The 20,329-nt window shown below is 46.7% G+C and overlaps 1 protein-coding gene across 9 annotated transcripts in view; it reads right to left on the bottom strand.

Annotated features, from left to right (window-relative positions):
• Positions 1–20,329, bottom strand: part of AGAP1 (ArfGAP with GTPase domain, ankyrin repeat and PH domain 1) — a 647,020-nt gene that overhangs the window by 10,039 nt on the left and 616,652 nt on the right. For all 9 annotated transcript variants that reach the window (XM_074189810.1, XM_074189811.1, XM_074189806.1 and 6 more), the window contains one exon: positions 1,915–2,170. In XM_074189810.1, the coding sequence (XP_074045911.1) occupies positions 1,915–2,170 (256 nt within the window). The remainder of the gene's footprint in view (positions 1–1,914; positions 2,171–20,329) is intronic.

The raw sequence follows: 20,329 nt of genomic DNA on the forward strand, positions 1-20,329 counted from the left end.
AGGCAGACAACATCCCCACATTTTTTCAACATCTTTTTATATCTTTTGTAAAATACAAAAGCAAATAAGACGATGAGCCAATGAGAGCTTTAGGCCAACAATTTCCCCTGTGATTTCTGTCTTGTCATCTCTATCTGTCACAACTTATTTTTAAAAATCTAAGATCCTTGCCATTTACTCATTTAACAATTCCCAGACTCAGTTTCTCATTTGTAAAAATGAGTTCCAGGGTCAATTCCATTCATCCTCTAGGACCTTATGACCAGGGAAGAACCCCCCACCCCCACCCCCATGCCTCTGCCCAAAGTCAGGAGGCTCCTTCCAGGCCAATGTCCCAGGCCACTCTCTACCTCTCTGCCCTTCTTCCTCTCCTCTACTGTGGCTATTTTTGCCTTGTCCTCATCTCCAAATACTTCCCAGTAAGACCACATGCCTCATTCCATTTCTCTATCCCTAACATGGGGCTCTGCAATTTTAATACAGGTTTGTCAAGATGAAGGAACATCTTGGGTGATGCCTGCCTGGGGTCCCCTGGGGAAAATCATCTAGAGACATCACTAGGCTCCTCATGAGTCAATGACCACGTCTGCCATCCAATTAGTGGCTTGGGTCCACGCATCAAGACAGATTTTGCCAAGGTCCTCCCTCAAGTGAACACAAATCAGAAATGGAGTCAAGCAAGGGTCTTATGAAAAAGGTCTTGGGGGCCCAACTTCCACCTAGTATTTTTGCATTCTAGGAAATAGAAGGGAAAAACATTTTGAGACTGGAGAAATGATCAGTTTTTTAGTGAGGCAAAAAGGAATTTTTTCCTTAAAAATATTAGAATCATAAAAAATGAGCCTCCAATCTGGGCTGGATCTTTGACCCAAAGTCAAGCATGGACTTGTTCTAAGAAAGTTCAAGTTTTCAGAAGACTGTTAGCAAATAGGGAGTTGATTCTTCCCTCTTGGATCCTTGCGTGCCTTCCATTTTAAGGTCAGGGCGATTCGTTCACCAGCTCATCCAACTCCACTCAACCCAGCCCAACCCAATTCACTCCAACAATTATTAACTAAGCATCTTCTCTAATGGAAGCCTCTGCTGGTCATGAGACACAAAAGATCAAAAGGGGAAATGGCTCCTGACCTCAAGGACCTTACCCAGAGAACTCATTAGAGCTCATGCCGGGACTCTTCCCTCCAGAAGACTGCAAGCTCCTGGAGGACAGATGGCATTTTGCTTCTGTCTTTGTAAGCAAAGAATAATGTGAATTTGATCAAGTGAAATACTGACAAGTTGGGGGAGAGGGGATCCTGGCCAGCTTCCAATGGAGGGGGGTATGAAAGCTGGGTGGGGGCGGAAGGCTCCCAGGAGGGGGCAAGGAAGGCCCAGCTGGGGCACAGGGAAGCCATGGGGGGGGGGGGGGTGATGCAGCTGTGGAAGGAGCTGGGGTTTGGACTCAATTCTCAGCCTGATGAGTTCAAGTCTCTTGCCCCTTCAAGTTCATGCTCCCCATCTGTAAAAGGGGGATAACTTGATTTATGGGATCAATGTCAAAAGATTGTGGTTGAAGAGATATCTAGTCAACCTTCACACATCAGAGCAATGTCGGCTGGAAGGCGGAGCATCTTCTCTGGCAGGGGTTAGGGTTTGAAGGGTCAGGCCAGTAGGCCTGGGGGCAATTTTCATGGAATTATAGATTTAGATGGAAGGAACCTCAGGTCCCCTATTTCAACCTGATAATTTTACAGTTGAGGAAACTGAGACTCACATGGGTGGAAGGAATAGATCAGTGCCTGAAGAAGTGAGGAGAGAGTCCAGCATGTGTCCTGAGCCACAAGGACCTTGGGCACTGTGGGTTTCCCCCATTCGGTGGGGAAAGCCCAGCAAGTGGCTAGCTTCCTTCTCCTGACCCCGTGGCTGGGAACTTACCCAGATCAAGAGCTGTACCAGAACCACATTCCCCTTCCGACAGGCCAGGTGCAGAGCTGTGCGCCCATCGCCTTCCCCACAGGTCTCGTTCACTTCTTCCCGGGACCCGTGGGCCAGGAGTAGGATGACAGTCCGCAAGTCCTCGTCTGCTGTGGCTCTCAGCAGGTGTTGGCCCAGGGAGAGTTCCATGCATGGGAGAGGCGCCAGGAAGAGCTTTTGCTCATACTTAGCTCGTATCCACCGTTCCTTTTCTTCCCTGTAAGAGCAGTTGTGAAATTCCTGGTTAGGACATACAGGAGAAAATTGAGACTGTCCCCCACTCCATAGCTCCTGGAGTCTGGAGGAAGGTAAAATATCAAATATCAGCAGGCACTTTTTATTTTGTTTTTACATTAATAAATGAATGAAAACCATCCACCACTCAAGAGGTGACCCAGACAAGCAGGGTTGGGACTAGCCTGATTCATTTCATAGGTAGTTTTAAAAAAACCCAAGCTCTATAAAGGTCATCAAAAGTCACAGTTTCTTATACAAGCCTCTTTCTCTGTTCTTCTTTGCACGTGAAAATAGAGAGCTAGCTTCAGAGCCTGAAAACCTTGGGTTTTGTCCCTTCACCTCTCATTGTTCCAGGCCAAGAAGATATCACTAAGGGGAAGGTGTTTCCTCACCTGGGAGCTTTCCCAGAAAATTGAGGATCAGGTTCCTAATGTGGCAAAGAACAAGCCTGTGAAGTGCAGGGGACGCCATACACAAGACCGTCTCTGTCCTGAAGAAGCTTACTCTCTAATCAAGAAACAAATGGTTTTCCTGGAACAGGTTTACAGGTTTCCCTGTTGGACTCTTCATACAGGTGACATTGTGCCAGGTTCCCTCCACCTCCATTTGTCCTTCAAAAGGCAACTGGGGGGGGGGAGGGGGAGCCCAGGAAAACCAACCCACGTGACTTGGTCCTTCTTTGAGAAGTTCCCTGCACCGGGTGGACTTGGGCAGGTCCCAGCAGGTTCCATGAAGCCAAGGCAGGCTCCCTGAAGCTGCCACCATCTCCCTAGGATTTGTGGACCCCAAACCATAGTTTCCAAAAGTGGCACAGATGATCCAAGGCAGAATTAAAGTGTTGTCGGTGTAAATTTAGGGAAAACCGAGGGTGTCCCATCCATTGCCTTATGCCTTATATCAACTTCTCTCAAATCTGTTCAATAAACATCTCAAGTAGCTGTAACATATAATTCAATTCCATCTGAACTGAGAATGTAAAAATAGACATCATTCTTGGCCCTCAGGAAGATCGAATTCTAGCTACAGGTGAGGATGGGTCACCTTACATGTGGACAGATAAAGATAATACAAGACAGTGATGTCTAGGTGGGTCCCCAGAAAAGTCTGAGGAAGGAGGAGGAGAAGGGTGGGGGTCACAGAAAGAGGGCTTCAAGTCAGGGGATTGGAGTTCAAATATGAACCCGGCTGCTTAGCAGCTGTGGGGCAGTAGATCTCTGGAACTGAGGCTCCTTCAAGATGAAGGAATGGGGGGGGGGGGCTAGCTGACCTTTAGCAGCTTGCCTGGGTCCACCAGGTCCTCAGATGATCTCCAAAGACTCATTCAACTCTAGGATTCTCCAATTCCCTATCTCTCTCCTCCATCCAAGACAGTAGCAAGAAAGGCCTCTTCAAAGAGGTGAGATCCTGATGATTTGCTAATGATGAAAGGAGATTCCTGAGAAACAATTTTCTTAGAGTTGGAGACAACTGCACAGGGAATCCTGGTATGGGGGTGAAGACTCTAGACCCTTAAAATGTTGGTGACTTGCCAAAGAAAAATGTTTGGAGGAGGCCTGGACTGCAGCACTCAGCACTGGGCATCCCAGTGTAGAGGCTTGGTCCTCTGGGCTCAGCTCTGGACTAAAGGGGGAAAGCATGTTTGGATGGTCCCCTGAGCTCACAAAGGATTCCGTGGAAAATATGGGGATCTCAGGATTACTTTGGAAGAAACCTTGTCCCTTCTCTAGCTCACTGGGGCTGAGAAAAGGCTGGTGATTTGGCAGGGTCACCCCCATAGCAAGTGGGAGAGCTGGGCCTGGTCCTCTGCCACCTCTCCTGGGGCAAGAATACACTTCCATTCCACACTGAGTGATTCTGTTCATTTTGGTTCCTCCAAAGAGGGGGCAGGGAAGAAAGCCTGACTTCAAACAGAAAAGCCCCCCCTTCTGAAGGGGAGCTCGGCAGTATCACTCTCCAGACAAAGAATGTCAGCATTTTTCAGAGAACAGGCTTGGCCTTTTCAAGTTGCCCTTCAAATTGGAAATCTCTAAGAACAGGGGCTAGCTAAGTCCAACACCCCCCTCACCCCCCTCAGCAATTAGGAATTCAACAACCACTTCAGGACCATGACCAAGAAGGGGAAAAATCCTTCTATTTAAAAATGGCAGCCACCACTTGTACCGCAATTGGGATGGCACATGAAAGTGTGAGGGCCGCAAATTCAGGATCCCATCATGGCAATCGGTGTGTCAGCCAAGCCTCCCCCTGCCCCTCCAAAGAAGGAGCCCCAGGAAGAAAACTCATTACCCAGGCCATTCTCCGCCGGGAGTCCCCAAAGAAAGGGACTGTTTACATCTTCCAACCCTGTTGACTTTACTCCTGGTAATCTAGTGTCAGGTTAGCCCTAATCTGGTTTTAAATACTTAGGCAAACAAATTCTTTCCCAGTAAATGTGGATTAGTTTTGCATCACTTCCTGGTCCAAGTGGAGTGACCTCCAAGTCACCCCTGGGACTCCTTTTATCCCCAGATTTCGAGGACAAGCCTTTCCCTGTAGTTGAGCAGGACATCCCTCATTATCCCCCTACCCATGGGCAGCCCAGTCCAAATTCCCACTAAACAAGAAATACAATGCCAAAGTATAGGAAAATAATACCTCGTGTGTGTGTGTGTGTGTGTGTGTGTGTGTGTGTGTGTGTGTGTGTGTGTGTATGGGGGGAGTGGGGGGGTGGAGAGGGGTAAACCCACCCCAAAGGCTGCTATTTTTAATCATCATTCCAAACACAGTAGCCCGAAGAGCTTTCCCACCAGCAGTCTGGCCGGAGACGGTGACGTCCGGGTCCGAGAGGACAATGGTAGAGTTTACAGGAAGGATCCGAGGAGGGAGCAAGGGGGAAAGGGACCAGCCGAAGGGTGAAGTCCGGCGCCATTTGTCTTCCTCCATGGGCATCATTTCCCTGAACAATTTAATATCCTCCCAGTTGCTTTTTAATAGTTATTGCAAAATCATCACAAGTGATAAAGCCAGAACTTATCACAGGGGTTATAACACTCACTGCAGTGATGGAATTTTCTCTTTATATTTCAAAATCCCTTAGCAAGAGAGCAATTATAATTACATAGCACTGCTCTTCTCTTTCCATACATCAATATGTCCACTGTGAACATGAACTCTTAATACAATTGAAATGTGGTCGTTGGTACTTGGTTCTTCCCTTCCCTTCAATCCACTGACCCACCCAAACACAGAACAGAAAGTGCCCACCTGCATGGTGAGGTGGGTTGCAGCTCAACTTCCTTTACTTGACTGGGAAGTTTTGATTTGAATCTGGGCTCTTCTATTTATTGGCTGTATGGGACCTTGGGCCAAAAAACCCCCCTCTCTGGGACTCAGTTTCCCCCTCTGTAAAATGAGAAGGAAGGACCAGGTGTCCCCTGAAATGTTTCACAGACCATGAACTCCAATATCCTCCTTTCATATAGGAGGAAACTGAGGCTGAGAGAGCTATGGTAAACTACAGTCTGAGATGCTGAGCTCAAATCCTATCCATCCCCTACTAGGGGTGAGACAGGAAAGTCACTTGAACTCCCTGGGCTTTGTTTTCCTCTTCTGTAAAATGAGGATATTGTTCCTTCTAGATCAAGAAAATTAAGTGACCCACCTGTATGAACTCTTTGGGCCTCAGTTTACTCATCTGTAAAATGAGGGTTTGTCCTGGGTGCTCTGAGGGCTCCTCCAAGTCCACTGACTCCAACTACCTCATTTCACATGAGAGTGACAACTACTAAGTGATGGAATCTGCACCCAGCTCTTCCCTAGTCCAAGCCCAGTTCTCTGCCCATGTTCAATGACTCTCTTTATTAGATCTTGTCTTTCTAGGGCTCCAAATGCAAAATGGGGGTGGGACTAGGTTGTCCCTGTTCTTGATACAGGACAGCTCCCCTTCATTTCTCTGGACTCTTTGGGAAGGGATGACCTGCAAGGCCCCCACTAGTTGGAGATTTCTGATCTCAACTCATCTTTGGCCACAACATCTTTCTGAGCCTCATCTTTCCACCCCAGAAGTTTACAAATTAGATCTAAAGAGGCCAGAGACCTCCGGGTATATCCATGGCTCCTTTGTCCCTCCCAGCCTGGCAACAATATCCTGCCTATGGCCCTGCACACAAGCTGCGACCTCCTTTATGTCCGAGGCACTTCTCAGAGGAAATCGAAGCTCTAAATCAACACTTCTATTCACCAGTCAGCCATGTTTTCCTCTTTTGGGGGGGAGGGGGTGGTGGCCGAGGTTTAAGTAGAACTATGGGGTTTCTAGGAGGCAGGAGGTGCAGAGCCTAGCCAGGCCCGGGAGGCCCAGTCCAGACAAGACTCAGACACGGGAGCTTCCTGCTTCAAGGGCCTCAGTTCCCTCAATGGTAAAATAAGGGAGTTGCTATCTTCCAACTCTAAAACTATTATAATACTATGATCCAAGATATTGGACTTTACTCCATGAAAGCAGAAGAAATTTCAGTCCCCTTCACATTTTGATCTACAAAGCAGATAACTGGGTAAAAATCACCTTATTAGAAACTGAGTCAATTCCTTCCTTCCTCTCTTTCTCTCCACCCCCTGCCCACCCCTGCCCCAATCCCCCACCATGCTGACATCAGCTAGAAGGTGATAGCCCCAGCCTGGAGCAGCTCCTCCCCTCAAGGGATCTCTCTTCACTAGCATGTCTACTCTGGCATGTCCTCAGACCCAATCGAAGTGGGTCTACTCATCTCCCCTCCTAAACGCTCATCGCTTTCCTTTTCTCAATAGTGTTTATCGAGATTTGGGCCTGAAAAGCAATTCTCTAGCATGGACTCCCTTAATTATCATCATCATTAACAATAACAATAATAATAATAATAATAAATTATGATAGTAATAATGATAGAAAGCATTTCTATAGCACCTACTATGTGTCTGACACTATGCTCAGCACTCTTCCATTATTATCTCATAAGACCTGTCCAACAACCCTGCTAGTATTATTTCCACTTTACAATTAAGGAAACTGAGAAAGATAGAGGTTAAGTGACTTGTCCAGGGTCACACAGCTATGACAGTCAGAAACAGGATTTGAATTCAGGTCTTTCTGACTTTTTCCGGGGCTCCATCCATCGCCTCAGCTTCTAACCTTGTGTCTTCAACTTGTAGTGAATGAGTAACACCAAAGTGAAGTGTTCTCTCTCTCTCTCTCTCTCTCTCTCTCTCTCTCTCTCTCTCTCTAATCTGTTCACCCCAGAAATCGAGCCTCAGACCTAAATCCTCTAATTGTTGCCCCAATGGCCCAATTTGACTTGGGGGATCCACAGCTTATCTTGGTTGAGCCCTTCATGTTCCCAGAGGAAGGCCAGTCCAAGAGCAGAGTTGTCAGCAGTAGATCACCTCGCCTCGTTCCAATCCCCTGAAGGACCACTGCTCACATCCCCCGTTAGCTAATGAGCTAAAAAATGAATTATTGGAGCGGTCAGCAAGGAGCAGAAAGAGGAGGCTCGGTGCTTCATTTCAGCCCTGTGCTGACATACCTTTAAATAAATCAGCTGAATAAGAAGCAGCGGAAATGAGAGTGAGTGCCACTAATCAGGAGGAAGACATGGACCCGCTCCCTAAAAATCAAAGGCAAAGATATGACCCAAGGGCTGCCGTTACGTATTTTGTCTCTTCTTTCCAAATAACATCCCACTCAAGGCCAATGTCTTGTTTCGTTCCAGGGAAAAAGCCCCAAAGACTGAGCTTCTGGGACAGTAATATGTTTACTAGGATGGCCAAATGTATAAACAGGATTTTTTTGGGGCAAGCATCTGAAGAACAGATATAAACCCCCTGGATGGTGCCCCTAAATTCACTATGGGAACTTTATGGAACATGTGTGACCCAGGACACCTGGGTTCTAAGGCAAAGGTTTCCTGCAGGGCTCGACCTTGCTGCTCTGCTTCCCCCCTCCCCCAAGACGAATCTCACCAAAATATTTTACTTAAAACTAGTAGGTTTAGTGCCTGCCAAGATGGGATCAAAAGCAAACTACTGGCTCAAAAGCAAGTAATCCTTGGCTAGAGGGATGAACAATAAACTCGACGAGTGTTATTTTCGGCTAATGTAAGCATTCATTTCTCATCAGAGGAACAATTATTATTGATAATCGCAGATGGGAACACTCAGAGGATAGTATTACATGGGAGGATGAGGGATCTGGCAAAGGTGAGGCAGAGGTGAGAACTCTGGGGCAACAGGAGAGCAAGCTGGGGCTGGTGCCCCCTATACCTCTATGACAGAGTCTCTTTGGCCTCTAATGCACTGACTTATAGCCTTGTGCTGGGCACCAAAAGGTTTAAGATAGGAACAATCAACCAGCATTGTACAGAAAGAAGACAAAAGCAAAAATAAGATAGTCCCTGCCCTCGGGTAACTTGGCATCTACTGGGGGATAATGTTTACAGAAAAGTAAAGAGAGGATTGATGTAAAATGAAGAGAAAAAATGGGGGGAGGCCTCTTGAAGGAGGCGTACCTAAGCCTAGCCCTGAAAGGGAAGCAAATGTTCTAAGAGGTAGAGGTGAGATGGGAGGGCATTCCAGGCATAAGGGACTGTGTGGGCAAATTCAGGGAGGTAGGAAATGGAACATTATGTGTGAGAAATGGTAGGGAGGGTCAGTTTGGCTGGCTGAAGGATTGAATGTGCAATGGGGAGTTGGAAAACAAGGCTGCAAAAGTAGTCCAGGGCGGCTAGGTGGCGTAGTGGATAAAGCACCCACCCTGGAGTCAGGAGGACCTGAGTTCAAATCTGACCTCAGACACTTAATAATTACCTAGCTGTGTGGCCTTGGGCAAGCCACTTAACCCCATTGCCTCGAAAAATTAAAAAAAAAAAGTAGTCCAGAGCCAAACTGTGAGAGTCCAAAAGACGAATTTGTTTTTTTATCCTGAAGGCAATCGAATCACAGAATTTTTTTGAATAGTTAATCCTAGGCTCTAATAAATGTCCCCATTTTCAAAAGAGGAGAAAAGGGCAAATTGTAGAATGCAGAAAGAGAATTTTTCTTCCCTCCCCCCTCCATAGCTTTGCCAGATTGGGTTAAATTTTTGGAATCTCCAGATGGATTCCATCCCCTCCTCCCTTTTGGGAAAGAGTTAGTCGATTGTTAGACTAGTGCTGTCTGGAAGAAAGGGCTTTATATTTAAGCCAGACATGACATAGATGTGAACTGTCCTCAGAAACCTCACTTGGATTTCATTAAGCCACCAGCCAAGGCCCAGCACAGGGTCCCTGTGGATGAGCCAGGCCTGGACTTGGGGGTGGGGAGAGACCAGCTCTGTCGTAGACACTGACCTCTCTTGGCCCTACTTAGAGACTGCATGAGCTGATCTCTAAGGTCCTGTCCAGCTTTAAGAATTATGATTTCTTTTTTTTTTTTGCAAAGCAATGAGGTCAAATGACTTGCCCAAGGTCACATAGTAATTATTAAGTATCTGAGGTTGGATGTCCTCTTGACTCCAGGGCCAGTGCTCTGTCTACTTTACCACCTAGCTGCCCCAAGAAATTATGATTCTAATCACATATAGGTCTTTTACACCCTCCTCCTCAGTCTGATCCATTGTCCAAGAAAAGTCTTCTGTCTGTTCTTCATAAGACTAGTACCTTTGATATTTATAGGAATTGATTTATTGTATTTATGGGAAGACTACATAATTCCACCTTACTTAATCCAATTCATGCCTCAGATCAAGACATCACCCATGATGTCATTGATTCTCTTGGAAAAATGAAGGAAAAACAACAAACAACAAGAGAAGACTGGAAGGAACCACTACTCAGAGATTATAGGACAATTTACAAATTTTCTTAAAGGAGCCAAACTCAGATTAAGGGCAATGTCCAGTCTCTGTCTTGGAGAACAGATGAGGAAGGTATGATGTCTTTTTTGTTTTGGTGGAGAGGTGGAGGCCTATGTACTCCACATGATGTGATTCGTTTTGCTTACGAAATGAGGTCCGCAGGGGTCAGAGAGGTGACCAGCATGGGGAATGTTTTCTTTTGAGACAAGGATGCTATGGTTTTAGATAAAACTTAAAAAGAAACCCCAAACCTTTGTTTATCCTTGTGACAAATTCACTCAGTGTCAGCCAAATTCTTGATTGTTTTTAATTTTGCTTCTTCCCTTTTTCATATTCACTGTTGCTTCCCTCTAAGCAGCCCCCCTAAGAGTTCATCGAAGTCCCTGAGAAAGAAGATTGGATAAGATAATCCCAAGGACAGCGTCCTCGGTGGCTCCACTGGAAACTTCCCTCTAGGAGGGCACTGCTGCATTAATCAAGACTCCCCACTCTTGGGGGACGCTCACTCAACTAGCTATAAATCCTTTTGACTCTGTCATCTCATCCACTTCCACCATCTTGTCCCCACGGACATGGGAGTCCCTTGTCACAAGTTTGGCTTAAAATCAAGATTCAATGTCTCCAGGATCCCTGTGATCTAATAAATCAATAACTTTATGAAAAAGAAGAAAACCAATTAATTTAGTTGGCCCTCTCTCTCTGGTAAGTGAACCCATACTGGTTCCTGGTAAGTGGTACTTTTTTTCCTCCTCTAAGCACTTATCAACCACATGCTTAAAAAAACCAAACCAACCAACCAATCAACCCATTCTAGAATTTTAATGATGGTTGGATGAGGGATTATTCAGTCAACTCCAATGGTTGATTATTGCTTTCAGGATCTAATCTCAGTCCTCTGGTTTTAAAAGCCCCATAACCTGGCCCCTCTCTCCCTTTCCATTCTTCTTATACTAGCTGCCTTCGATATACTCTTTGATCTGGTCCCTTTTAGTTTCTTGCCCAGGATGCCACATCTCCTGATTCTGGTCTTTTTTTGCTGGTTGACCTTCCCTTCCCCCTTGGCTCCTTTTGAGTGACAGTCAAAATCCCACCTTCTGCAAAAGGCCCTTTCTGGCCCTTCTTCATGGGCCCTTCTTCATGACCCATTGAGGTCACCTCCACTTGACTGTGCCTATTTTTTTTTTTTTGTGCACAATTGTTGGCATGCCTTCTCGCCCAAAGTTTGGGAGCAGGGGGTTGTTCTGCCTTTTTTCTCTCATTCCCCATGCTGGTCACCTAGCTGAGCCCTGTGGACCTGATTTCATCTTCTATTAGATCTTTTTCCTTTCAATCCATCAAAGACATTGTATTAAGTGTCTACTGTGAGTGAGGTGCTAGACGAGGTAGGTACATTCACTGTTCAGTCTACACTGAAATCTCATTCTGTCAAATCTTGGGAAGCCCCAAAAGCTCATCTTGACCTTCTTGGGTTCAAGATTTGAGCGACTTCCTAAACTTGAGGATGTTTTATGCATTATCCTGGCTGTAACCTGCCCACAGAACTTTAAGGTGTCTATCACTCCCTCACAATAATTGCTACTATTATCCCATTTACAGGTGAGGAAACTGAGGCAGAGAGTGAGAGCGAGAGCGAGAGCGAGAGAGAGAGAGAGAGAGAGAGAAAAGACTTGTCCAGCGTTGCCAGGGAGCCAAATCAGACATTTGGAGTTAGAAAACATCAGGGTCCAACTTCCTTATTTTATTTTGTTCTTATTATTTCTTCAATTCCCTCATTTAACCAAGGAGCTCAGGGGAGTTACATGACTTATCTAAGGTTTGTCAAGGAGTTATGTCAAGGACAGGATTTGAACATGGGTCTCTGAGACCCAAACCTAGAGCTTTAGGTGCTGGGGATACAACGGACCTTCCTTTGTACTCACTTGGAAAAAAAAAAAGTATGATTCCTTCCCTTTCCCCCACACTCAAGCCCCCAGAGGAGTTTTCTATCTTTCTATGAAATGACCAGGATGGATGAAGAGCTTGTGGCAAGAGGAAGGGAGGGATTCTTTCTAAGAATTCAAGGATAATCTGGCGTGAGGATGACATTGGGGTCTGAAGTGCTTCTAAATAGCTCTGCTTCCCGGAAAGTTACACAGACTTAAAACTCTATCTTTAAACTGGGTCATCAAATTCTGGGTTAGGCAGAACATTTGGCTTTGGGACCCCCTTAAAAAGAGGCATGATGGTCTAGAGAAAAGAGGGACAGATTTAAAGTCAAGAGAATCTGGGTTTGATTACTGGAGTTGTGACCTTGGACAAGTCATTTCCTCTCTTCTTGACTCAAGTTCCTCATCTCTAAAATGAAGGTACTGGGTCCCTTCCTGCTCCAGAGCTGTGAGACCCTAGGTGAGCAAGTCACTTAATTTTTCGGTAGAAGAAAAGGAATAGATCTGGTGGTCTACCCCAAATCTAGGACCTAGACCTGGAATCAAGAGGACTGAGTTCAAATCTGAACTGACACTTGACTCTTACTAGCTGTGTGACCTTGGGCAGGTCACTTCACCTCACCTCCAGGACCATCTCCAGTAGTCTTGATCCATGTCTGGACACTGGATCCAGATGGCTCTGGAGGAGTCTCTTGGCTTCACCTCTCTGATGTCATGGTCTTCTTCGAGAATGAAGGACAAACATCAGGACCCAGAGAATGATGGGCTTTATGATATTCAGACAACCTTGATCATTCCCAATAAGATTAGATCTGGTGTCACTTAGGGAGAGTCCTGGATCAGGAGTCTGAAGAGCTGGCTTCAAATCCATCCTTTGTCTCTCACTAGCCATTTGACTTTTGGGTAGTCTCTTTCTGTTATAGGCCTCAGGCTTGGACTGGGAGACCCCTGGGGTTCCTTTACTTCTGCCTCCAAGTTTAAGCTCTTCAGCCACTTCCCTCCCTGAACCTCAGTTTCTTCCTCTGTAGAATGGGGGTGGGGGGGAGGGGTCAGGGGGCCTGTGACCTCTGAGGTCTCTTCCAGCTCTAGCTTCGTGCTTTCCCCTTGGGTGTCTTTCAAGCAGCAGGGGCTCCGGAAGTGTAATTTGGGTTTGCCAACTTCACCTTTTGACCTTCCATCCCACCAGGCTTTCAGTCCACATCCGGGCCCAAACCCCCTCCCATGACATTGTCCCATTTTACTGGCTTGGGCCTTCAAAAGGGTCACTCTGCCAAGAAACACCAGAAACAACAACAAACAGACTTCCCGGCTAGCTGGGGTCCTTCTCGGCTCGGGAGCCGGATCGCTGTGTTTGGGGATTTAAAACATGTCCGGGCCCAAGAAGCGCTGGAGCAGAGCGGGGTGGGTGGGGGTGGAAACTGCCCAGGAGTCACCAGCAAAGGACTGGGAAAGGCAGAGGGAGAGCAAGAAGGGGCCAGAAGAAAGGGCTAGCAGCAAGGAATTTCCAGAGTGTCTTCCTGCCTCCAGCCAAACAGGAACTGGGAGGAGAGGGACAGCAGAGGAGGCCGGAACAATATGCTGAGAAAACAGAGGGGGCTTCCTTTCTCTGCAGGAGAAGGCCCTGCTCTATTGCCGAGGGAGGGCTTAGCAGCCCAGTGCTCTCTCACATGCATGCCTTCTCTCCTAGGCGGCGTTGCTAAGGGGCCAGGCCCACTAGGGCCGGCCGCCGGACAAACAAGGGGCTGAGCAGGGCAAACAATGACCATGGAGACTGCTTCCCTAATTACGCAGAGCTTCTCCCAAGGAATGGGCCACTGGAAATCCCACGAACTGACCGAAGGAGGCCAGAAGACAGGATTTATAGTCCCGGGGCAAAGAAGAAATAAATATGCCCCGGCTAGGGATCAATAGCATGAGTGCTGGACCAACCTGGGGATGCTTTATGGGCCCTGAAGAAGAACGAAAAGGAGCATAATTAATGAAAGAAAGCTGACCTATTAGGCTTATTACTTCTCCTGGGCCCTGGTGAGGAAGTGCGCCAAGCAGCTGGCGTGGGGCGGGCTGGATCCAGCATCCCTATGGGGTGGGAAGACAACACACACACACACACCCCTGATGAGGCCCCAGCAGCTAGATCTATGTGTTCAGGTGCTCCAGTCTTCAGAAACTCTGGGTCCTCCCTAAGTGGGGGAGTTTCTTTTGATTACTGCTCTCCCCTCTCTTTGTGCAAACAGCCTGGGCTTTTGGTTCCCCAGAAGTTATTTGGACAAGGATGGGGCTCAGTGACTGTGGGACTGGCTGCTTTGTTCCATTCCAAGGCTTTCATTAGGGCTTAGGCCAGAAACCAGGATGGGGGTTTTCTGGGGTCCTTCCAATGGCTGGTCATTGGAGGATATGACACAAGGGGTTCGACTGTCCCAGTGTCCTTCTGGTATGATCCTGGAGAACACTACCAGAGGACAAAGCCCACAGCTGGCCAAATAACCAAGAGGCCTTCACTCTGGGACCCAAGGTGAGTCACTCATCATTGCCTCAGGTTACCTGGTGGTCATGGCTGATGCTCCTCAAACTACCTGCTTCATGATTCTGTTGGGAGAAAAAGCTCATCCAAAATAGGATCCCTGAGTCCTCAGGGAGGACAAGGTAGTTCAGAACAAATGATGAATCACCATGTGCCGAAATAAGGGAACTTGGTTCAAATTCACAGAGAAGGGCTCAAGATCATGGGGCTTCTTCCTACAAAAGTCACAAGTTTCCCTTCTCAGTCTTCAGATCACAGCACACTGAGATGATAGGATTAGTTGAGTGAAGTTCTGGACAGACTCAGATGGGCTGCATGACCTTGGACAAGTGTTGTTCAAACGAATGAGTTCCATCTCCTCCTCAGAAAGGTGAGGGAGGGAGCTGGACTGGATGACCAGGATGGTCTCTCTCAGTTGGACCTCATGGGCAGTGGGTTCAAGCCCTCTGGTCCCAATCCAGAGTTTGGGACCTGATTGGGCCAGTTGAACCAGAGCACATTCAGAGAGAAGAACGGAGCCAAGTTTTGGAGATGCTGCTGGGCAGCACTGAAGAGGGACCTTAGAGGCCATCCCATCTAACTTCCCATCTAAGGATGAAATCCCCTCTGCTGTGCAGGTAAACACTCAGCCTCCATTGGAATACTTCCAGTATGGAAACCTCTTTCCATCAAGAAACTTTATTGCTAGGAAGACGATTCAATTCAGTCCAATTCAGTGTCTCTCTCTAGACAGGCTAGTGTTAAAGGTAGAAAAACAAAACCTCAAATGGTCCCTGCCTTCAAGGATATTACAATCTACTAGAGAAACACCCTAAACACAGATAAATTACTATATTATAGACGCAAAATCACCCCCAATCTATGGCTCCCAAACCTTGTCCTAGGTCACAGAGATATGAATATGAAAGTGATACAGTCCCAGTGCCCAAAGTTTACACACCACCAGGGGTGGGAGGAAGGAGAGAGTATATTGTGTTCATAGATAACATAGTCAATAGAGGATAGATGTAAGGAGGATGAAGCTGGGCTTGGGTGAGGATTGTTAAGCAATAGCAAGGATCATCAAAGGCCCTTGTTCAAGAGGTGGCATCTGAACTGATCTTTGAATGATGGGAGGATTTCTGACAGGTAGCACTGGGGAAACAGGGCATTCTGGGTGTGGGACACACAGCCCGTGCAAAGGAATGGAGGCAGATTAGACTAGGGTTACTTCAGGAGGGGAGTGCTCAATTAGACCTAGAAGAATGGATAGATAGTAGGCTCAGAGAGATCTGTTGGACAAAGAAATTGAGTCCAGGGAAGGGGAGCAGAGTTCAGCTGGGGGACCAATGCTTCTCCCTGATGGAGGGGTATGGGCCACATTCCTAAGAACTCTCCTCCTTTCCCAGCAGCAGGTGGAGGGCTCCCCAGACTCCAGACCCTGCTGGTCCCGGCTGCTGGAGGTCTTCCATGTCCTTTTCTGGCAGGGCTCAGAGGACAGAGATAAGGCTGAGAGCTTCTGAATGTCAAAGGGGCTTTCAGGGGAGCAGCCAGGGAAATGACCAAAGTCATTCTGCTCCGTGGGGTAGAGAATTCATATTCTGGAGGAAGACACACATTTATTTTAAAATTGCCTTTTGCATTCTAAAGAGATCCCTAGACAAGGAACTTATGCTGCCGGCCAGACTTCCATTCATCTACTTATTTTTTCAAAGCATCTTTTGTTGACATTTTTTGTTTTTCCATCATAATCATCTCGGGATCTCCACCCCTTGAAACACAGAAAACAGCAGACAATAGGGACCACATGTGACAGTGTGGTCAACATACTGCTGTAGTCCCCTATCTATTTTCTGAGATGAGCTATGTAGGAATAATATTTATTGTCTATCGTTTATATTCTTGATGTTCCATTATAGGACTATTATTGTCAGCCAGGCTTTTAAAGAACATTATGACAAGAGATGGCTTCTTGTGTCCCAGAGCCCAAGTGGACAGTAGAGTAGGAAGCAGCCAGCCTGGTCTAGGGGGAGGATTTACTGTGGAGAGCTCAAATCCCATTTCTGCTTCTTGGTAGCTAGGTGTCCAAGGGCAAGCTGGTCCTCTATTGAGACTCAGCTCCCCTGTCCATATAACCAATAAACCACAAGGTCCTTGAAGGCAAGGGTCATTTCACTTTTGAGTGGGCCAGATGTGGAAACATCCCTTGAACTCAAGTATGCTCTGCCAGCAGCCTTAGAGGCAGACTCCACTTCTTTACTGGCTCCCAAGATTGTTTTTAATTTTCAGACATCTTTGTACATGAATTATTTTGTAAAGATTGACTTTTTAAAGTTGGAGGGCACCACCAAATCCCACCAGTCACATCTCTCTGTGGTGTCTATATTTCAACATTAGAAAAGGCTCAGCAAGATCTTTTAATGCATAACTCAATAAATCTGCAGGCACAGTAGAGAGGCCGAGGTACTGAAGTGGAGGGCTCTTAGATTCGGTGTAATGTGGCATGGAATGCGGGCGACGGGGAGTGGTGCTCTCTCCGGCCATCCCTATGATGGGGTGCCATCACACTGAATTAAGGGGGCCATAACAGTGGCTGATGTGATCTGCTTTGGAACATATCACATCATAAACAGACAAGAGGAGAGAAATGGAGCTTCTCGGCAGATGGCCCACCCCAAGGAAGGGCTCAGAATGGGCCTCAGGGCCCTAAAAGAATGGGGAGAAAGAAAAAAATCCAAACCAAAAAAGCCCCCAAGCCCCCATGTTCTGGGCACAGGACAATGGGAGGGGCTCCCCAAGGGTTTTGAGTAACCAAACTTTTACTGGGGCCTAAAGTGATTGATTAACCATTCAACCAACAAGCATTTGTTGAATACCTCCTTTGTAACAGGTCCTGCATGGATACTGGAAAAAAAATGAAACTGTCCCTGGCCTCAACGAATTTATGCTCTACTGAAGGAAGCCCTAAGACAGATTTGAGAGAGGCAGGGAAAGGGGTAGAGTGGACAGATAGCTTGCCTTGGGGTCCCAGATCTTAGATGGAGGCTGGAAGAGGCCTTCGGAGGCCATCAAATGCTGGCCCTCCTTTTACAGAGGAGGAAACTGAGGCAACGCTCCATGTCCAGCCTGGCTATATGTCCTCTGAGGGGAGTGGATTTAGCAAATGCCAGGGTCCCTTTTAATTCTCAGTGTATGATATCTCTGAACAATTTTAAGGGAATAGATCAAGGCATGAAGACAAGGAGCTCTGCCACTCACTAGGTTAGATGACCTTAGGGTCATTGAACCTCAGATCTCATCTACAAAATCGGGGTAATAACAGGACCTCCCTTATGGGGAACACTGCGGGAATCTAGGGGATAACAGACATAAAATGCTTTGCCATCCTTCAAGGCACATGAGAAATGTCTGCTGTCATGATTAGTTATGATTGGACCTAAGAGATCTGGTAGTGGACTGCCCTTGTTTTCTCCTGAGCCCAGAGAAGGAAAAGAGCCTGATCAAGGTCACAGAAGGGGGTGATGGAGAGGAGATTCAAACCTGGAGCCTTGGGCTTTGTGTCTAGTGTCCTTCCATCAGCATGACCTGGTTCCTTTCCTTTATGTTGCATTTATTTCTTCTTTTTGGGTGGCAGGAGAAGAAATAATAAATAGTATGTGTGGTCCCACAAGGGAAACAAGAAAATAAGATCATAAAAGAGGAGAAAAATAGTGTGCTGGAGAGATTTGGGGGGTTGTGGTAGTGTGGAGGGGGGGGGGATGTTTCCAGGGAATATGGGCTTTAGCAGAAGAGGTTGCTGCTGTCTACTTGAGGTTTCTGGGGCCTATTAGCAGCCAGTCACATTCAGTCTGCTAGCTTGGGGAAGGAAGGCTTAGAAGAGGTGCCCCCCCAAGCCCAGCCCAGCCCAGCCCAGTCCTGTCCAGCCAGCCTAGTCCTGTCCAGTCCAGTCTCATCTTAAGCAAAGCGACCAGCACAGATGCCAAGCAGATACCCTGGGGGATTTCATTTCATTCAGTTCAAGCACAATTTCAGATTCATTTACAAAAAAGAAAAAAATAACTGACTTCCCTCCCTCATAAAATCCTCATCTAATTTTCTAATAAATTAAGGTCTAACCTGCCTACAATCAACCCTTCTTCTTTAGAAGTTCAACTGAGTATTGTAGTTAGTAGCATTACTGGGTCTCCCCCCGCCCTTTCCACTTTTTCCCTTTTCTCTGTGTGTCTTCTTCCCTCCTCTCTGATTCCGCCTCCTCTCCCTCCCTCCCTCTTCCTCCTCTCTCCCTTTTCTCTCTATTCCATCTCTTCCCCTCCCTCTCCTCTTCCTCCCTCTTTCATCTTTCTCACTCTTCCTCCCTTTTCTCTCTCTTCTCCTCCTCTTTTTTCTTTCATCTTTTCCCCCTCACCCTTCCCCCCTTTCCTTTGATCCCAAATCCAACATACTTGCTCTCAGTCCCTAAGAGTCTTGCTTATAGAGAATGGGGTGATATAATACAGCTGATGATTTGGGCTTGTAAAACTAAGGAAAAGGAGGCTGAGCTAGCTTCTGGGGCTTTGAAGGTTCTCCAGTGGAAGACGGATTAGGTTTCCAGTACCCCTGATCCTCTGAGGGGACTGTTTACTAAGGGTTTTGTCTATGGTGCCCTAGGGCCTAGCAGTGCCTGGCCCTTCAGACCAACTTAGTGTTTCTTAATTGACTGGATAGACACCCAACCTTTGGCTCAGGAGAGCTGGTCTCGGAGGCCTTGGTCAGCTTGGGGTCAATAATCCTGTGGCCACAGTTTTTTTATGGGCAAATTTCCAAGCTAGGGAGATGCAGCAAAGGAGAAGGTTGGCAGCAGTCAAAGAAGGGAATGACTATCCCCATCATGAAACACGTGGGATTGGGGATTTAAATCTCCCCCCGCCCCCAAGAATCCCATTCCCCAGAATATAAATACAAATCAAAAGCCCAGGTGTTTCCATTTGACAAAACATGAGTTGGCCTGCCATGGTTGAAAGATGGAGTCAGGAAGACTGGGATTCAAATCTTTGCTCCAGTCCTTCCTTGTGTGAACAAGGGCATTTCTTCTCTCTCAGTTTTGGATCCCTTATCTCTAAAATTGGGATGAAAATCGTACCTGCCTCATAGGATTGTGGGGATCTAGGGAAATGCTATTTGGAGAGCAAAGATTCATAGGCTAGAGTCCATCAAAAGATTCTGAAAACTGTTTTTCACTGTAATTGGTTTCCTTTGTAATTCAATATATTTTATATTACAGATTTCAAAACATCGTTTCACCAGGGGTCCAGCATAGGGACACACCCAAATGGTGAGACCCTTGGTGCTAAAGCAAAGAGGATGAGATAAATATCTCAAAGAGAAAAACACCTCCCTTAACCAAAACATCCCTGACTACATTTAGATTTCCACCAATCCGGCAACAATCTCACTTGACAAAATACTGTTTGTTTATCTGTGTCACCTTCCCTTGCAAACTCTTTCAAGCACATGTAGAATTATTATTTTTTTAAAGATAAAATGCTTCTAATCTGTTACCAATTAGAAGAAACATGTGAATATTATTTTCTAATTTGTGACTCTTGAGTGTGCGTCTCAAAGCTGAGAGAAGTAATTGAAATAATTACGTTGGCTCCTGAATCTTTCCATTATGCTCTTGAAATAAGAGGGTGGGGCTGTCCTCTGTGGAAGGGCTGCCCGAGGCTGAATGTAGCAATAAGCACCTCAAAGTCCACCCCCCCCCATGAACTGCCACCAAATTGTAATTTGGTACCATGGTTCCTGGCAGCTGGCGCCCAGGGGCGGGCAAACTGATTAGTGAGCTCCTAATGGGCTTTGTGCAGAACTGGAGAAGGAAAAAGGGGAGGGGGGTCA

The sequence above is a fragment of the Macrotis lagotis genome, chromosome 5, assembly GCF_037893015.1.
Source record: "Macrotis lagotis isolate mMagLag1 chromosome 5, bilby.v1.9.chrom.fasta, whole genome shotgun sequence".
Taxonomy (NCBI): Eukaryota; Metazoa; Chordata; class Mammalia; order Peramelemorphia; family Peramelidae; genus Macrotis; species Macrotis lagotis.